The 5,125-nt window shown below is 28.3% G+C and overlaps 1 protein-coding gene across 1 annotated transcript; it reads right to left on the bottom strand.

Moving 5' to 3' along the window:
- Nucleotides 1-1,123: 1,123 nt before the first annotated feature.
- On the bottom strand, nt 1,124-4,790 carry LOC108781687 (uncharacterized; the record flags this gene model as incomplete). The annotated part of the gene is made up of 6 exons (XM_018549741.1): nt 4,722-4,790; nt 4,182-4,439; nt 2,570-2,680; nt 2,203-2,358; nt 1,457-1,546; nt 1,124-1,215 (listed from the first exon to the last, which is right to left on the bottom strand). Coding segments are annotated over exons 1-6 (768 nt in total), but the record flags the coding sequence as incomplete, so codon positions are not given.
- Between the last annotated feature and the right edge of the window lie 335 nt (nt 4,791-5,125).

The raw sequence follows: 5,125 nt of genomic DNA, 5'->3' as shown, positions 1-5,125 counted from the left end.
GATTCAATCGTTGTTATAACATGACAAATATTGTTAGATCATAAATTTTAATCTGAACTTAATTGTATTTTGCGTTTTGTGAATTTGATATGTGCTAATCTAGGGGTAAGCATAAAAACTGGTCAATATACATATAGTTTCTAAAGAGTGAATTGCGATTAATATTGATTTAATGAATTATTTACTTCTATATTAATTTAGACAATGATATCGTAACCAATAAGCTGAAGAACTTCATTGGCCGAGGGTTGTGCTTAGTCTTGGACATTTTAATTTCAATCTTGTTATTAATATTTACATCACCGCTGAAGATGGCAAAAAACTATTGCCGAAACGTCCGGAATTGTTCGTAATTATGCGAAATCAAATGAATATGAAATTGTTAAATTATAACTAACATTTTGACTCTATTTGCCTGTACACCAATGTATATTGAATAAATACATAGGTTTTATATTTTGAATTTTAAATTTTGAGAGTCATTAAACTTTATCTTATTGTAACATTTAAAGTTTATGTAATTTTAAACATTTAATATTGTAAATAATATTATAAAGAAAATAATTACTTTTCAATATTTTACTTACTTAAAATTACTTGACACAAATTCAATTTAGAAAAATTTCCTTTCTTTTTGGCACCATGCCAACTGTATAACACAGCTATTTCATTTGATATTTGTCTCATCAAACTTAAACACGAATGTTTAATATCTCGACCTGTTAAACGTGCTAATTGTTTGATCTAAGGAGAATAAAATAAAATAATTATTATTACTTATATTTCTAATTAAGTAATCGAAAATACAGTTTTTTAAATAATGATTTTTTGTGGACGTCATTTAGATATCACTAACTGAACACACTATGTTACTTTGTTAAATTTTAGATTGCAATTGTAAATTGTTGTCCTCATAAGCAAGTATTTTTCATATAGGTATTATTAATATTACCAAATATTTTATTAATATAGAAGTAATTACATTTACCATTTCATTGCGATAAGAAATATCATTAGTAAGTTTTGATTCCAATATTATTAATTCGTTTTCATTTTTCACAGGCAAATGTTGAAAAATATCAACTGTTTTCTTTTCTTCAGACCGACCAGTTTTAGAAAGTACGTCTAAAATTTTTTGGTTTTGCTTTTGGACATTGCTGACTTTTAATTCTAAATGTTGGAATTTTTGTATGACGAAACGTTCAAAATCAGATCCTGTAACACATGTAAAATACATTTACATGTGTATGTATATAATACAAAATAAATAAAAAATATAGAACTGGTGAAATATTTCGAAAATAAGAAATTTGAAATAAAATGTTTCTTTACACACAAAAGTGAGGCTTCAAATAGGGTCAGTGTTTTACTTCAAAGGCCTCGACATGAACACTTCGAAAATTTGATACTTTAATATTCGAAGCCTTTAAAATTAAAATTACAACTATATATTTACCCCCAGTATAATTTAACATCTGTCTGTTAAAGAAGATATTTTTATGGTGATCAGCGTCCACTAAGGTTGCAGCGTATTGTGCATCTGAAACTACTACCAAACAATACCATTAATATTTCCAAACAATTACAATAATTTATTCATAATTAAAAACGTTATTCTACAATGCGACACACCATCGCCAATCACGAAACAGTTGCAATAGTCAATTAAGCCCCTTATAAAATAATTAATATCAGATCTCAACCTATCAGAAACTGAATAATCGAAATACACGGTTTCTGAAGTTGAAATCTGCTAAGATAAGTTTCCGCTCGTATTAATGCATAGCATATAAATAAGGAAGAAAATAGATGCTACACAAAGAAAGAATAAAGAAACTAATTTGTGTAACATCCATTTATTGTTCGATTAGACCTTTGAAATCTGTTATTTACTATTTTTAACGCTATTCCCTTGCGTTATACAAGAGACTTAAATAGAACTTCAATAATACCATGAACAGTTCTGATTGATCAAATAATTTTGTAACGACGGAATGTTAACCACGCATTGTAGAACAACGCTCCTTACAATAGTGTTACGTATTTTCTAAAAACATATAATTAAAAAATTAGATATAAATTAGAATAAAAGTTTTTTTATTATTTGTTCTGCGCGCGCACACACACATACACACACACACGCGCGCGCGCGCATAAACATGAATAAAATAGACGAAGATAAATAGTATAGAAATTACTAACCTTGGTTAGAATCTGAATAAATTGTTGTATTTATATGACTTGTATGACGTGGGACTACACATTCATTTGTTATATTTGTATGACTTGTACGAGATGAGACTACATTTTTATTTCTGTCATGCAATTCAGCATTCTTGTTAATAGCGCGTTGTAAATCTAAATATAGTAAAACATTATTTTATTCAAAATTTTTATTCAAAAATTATTGAATCATTTCGAGAATATGCAATTTAAATGCAATTTATGCACACAATAACAAAAAGTATTTCTTTAAAAATTAGAGAAAATAAAATGTAATTCTTGCACACGCATGCACGCACACAAATAAAATAAATAAATAAAGATAAATAGATTAGAAATTACTAACCCTGGTTAGAATCTGTATTCCAATTTGTTTCATTTGTATGACTTGTTTGACGTGAGACATTTTTATTTCTGTCATGCAATTCGATATTTTCATTAATAGTGCGTTGTGAATCTAGACAGTAAAATATTATTATTGTTATTATTAATACTCTAAAATTATTGAAACACAAACATGTATGTACATACATATAAACACACACAAACATACACGCATGTATAGAGGAAAGCCCCCTATTATGAGATAGGCGCTTAACATGAGATAGCGGTGTTTCTGCTAAACTAATAAATGTTATCTGTTGATTCTATTATGAAATTATTGCTCTTGGATTGAAAACTATTTAGTGGAAAATTCATTGTTAGATTATGCCTACAGTAATTGTAAAATAAAATTTTAGAGTTTGAATGTTTTCAAGTTTCATTGAGATAAGCCTTTAATCTTTGTTTATTATTTAATAAGTAATTATTTGGCAATAAATTCTTCATGTAGTAATAGAGTAAGATCGTACTGATAGAAAAATACGAAATATGTTGAATTGTTTAATTAAAGAAGTTAGATTTGATAATCGTAAAATTGTAAGACGTGATACTCGTAATATGAGATACCCAGGATATTTCTAATATAAAATAATTTATACTTCTGTGCCCAAGTGAAAATCGATGTTTAAAGTATAAATGTTATTGTACAATAATAAAAAGAATAACCGGAATGAACATTGAGGGTCTGATTCTGTAATACTTCATTCCAATTATTACTGTAGACAAATCCTGAATACAATGCATCACATGCTCAATTTACGCGCATAGGCTGTACTCGTTGATATGTTAGAAACATCAAATAAAGTTTTTTTAATTCTAATACTGATGTACTTTGTGCTTTATTATCGATTTCTCGGGATATCTCATACTAGGAGCACAATTTTTCGACTTTGCGATTTGTTCACCTTTTACATTTCTTTAATTAAAAAATAAAATAAAATTTGAATTAAATTTTACATAACACTATCTTAAAGCTTATTAAATTCTCTTCAAAATGACCTATTATTTTTTTTAATTCTACCAATAAACATTTAGTAATTACACAAAATGAACTCGGTATCTCATAATAGGGGCCTCTCCTCTATACATATACAATGTGAGAGTAGAGCAAACTTATTCTGAGATAGGCGATTAAATTTTATATTTAAAAATAAAGTTATTGCCTCGATAATCGAATAGCGGAAACATTCGCAAGAAATACGGGAGATCCAGGTTTGAATCCCTTCAGTAATATTTTTCGCAAATAAAATTATTTACAGTTTTTAAGGTGCTTATTAGTATCAAATTATTAACAGCTTTGAAGAAATAATATTAACTTGCTTGTCAATTTAACTTGTGATATTATTATTCTAGCTTTGGTTTAGGATTATGTTTTAAGACCGACAAATAATCAGCGCATAATTTGTTTGAACTGGAAATTATAAATTCACAAGAAATATTATCAGGCGAAGAATAGCCTTGATCTAATATGACGTTTTTTATTCGTATGTATTAAAGACTATATATCCGTTAATCACTATTTATTATTCAGAAAAACTCCAATTCTGTTTCAATTCTTTATTGTGTTCCTTTCTTACCTTTACATGATTGTGTTACTTTTTTCGATGTCTGTTTATAGACGTCTGTTCGTTTTTCAGTTGGAGCTTTTGGTAGGTTTGATGTGATTTCTTCGTCAGAGTCATCGTCTTCAGTATCCTCAGTTGAATAACTTGATTCACGTGTTTTAGCCGCCCTAATTTTTCGGGATTTTTTAAATTTTTCCTCTCCTCCATCGAAATTTACATCAGATAATAACTCGGCCAACTTTAATTTTTCTTGTGCCGTTGTATAGTTGGCTGAAAAATAATATACATAATAAGCATAATCATTTTCCATATAATAAAACAAATAAAAGTATCAATATTATAGGGAGAGTCCCATTAGCACACAATGCTGTAGTACATATCGACTCACATTGACCGGTGCCTAGTAGCTTTTCAATGAAAATATTTTATTTTAAATTGATCAATTAGTTCAGATGCGATGTTAAAAAACATGCGCATCTGAACCTTCTCATCTTACATATGGAAAATAAATATGTATATAACATACAAGTGCAAAAATATTCAATTACTTACAACATGTCGTATATATTTTAAGAACAGAATGTTCCTCCCAACTTTCATCAGGTGTTTCCATAGACTTAACCGCTCTGTTATATCTGTTATTAGTAATGTCTAGGCCATTTTGATCTTTGCAAATCAGTACTTAGCCAAGTAATGGGCACGATTTGAAGACCATCTTGAAATTCGACAATAACATAATTGTTTCTCTTCTCAGCCATACTGTGTATAAATGGACATAAGAATTAAATATTGGTATGCAGAAGAGGAAAAACGGCGAATTTATCATTTTCGTTTGGCAATTTAACATATTTTTTAACGATATTTTTCAACGGCCATGATTTTAAATCAGATAAGTTATGAACAGAATAGATGTCCAATAAGGAAGATGAACACGGAATTTTGAAGAGATCTTCCCT

The sequence above is a fragment of the Cyphomyrmex costatus genome, unplaced genomic scaffold (assembly GCF_001594065.2).
Source record: "Cyphomyrmex costatus isolate MS0001 unplaced genomic scaffold, Ccosl1.0 scaffold872, whole genome shotgun sequence".
Lineage (NCBI taxonomy): Eukaryota > Metazoa > Arthropoda > Insecta > Hymenoptera > Formicidae > Cyphomyrmex > Cyphomyrmex costatus.
Note: the sequence above shows the minus strand (reverse complement) of the source record. Positions and strands in the feature narration are given on the sequence as shown.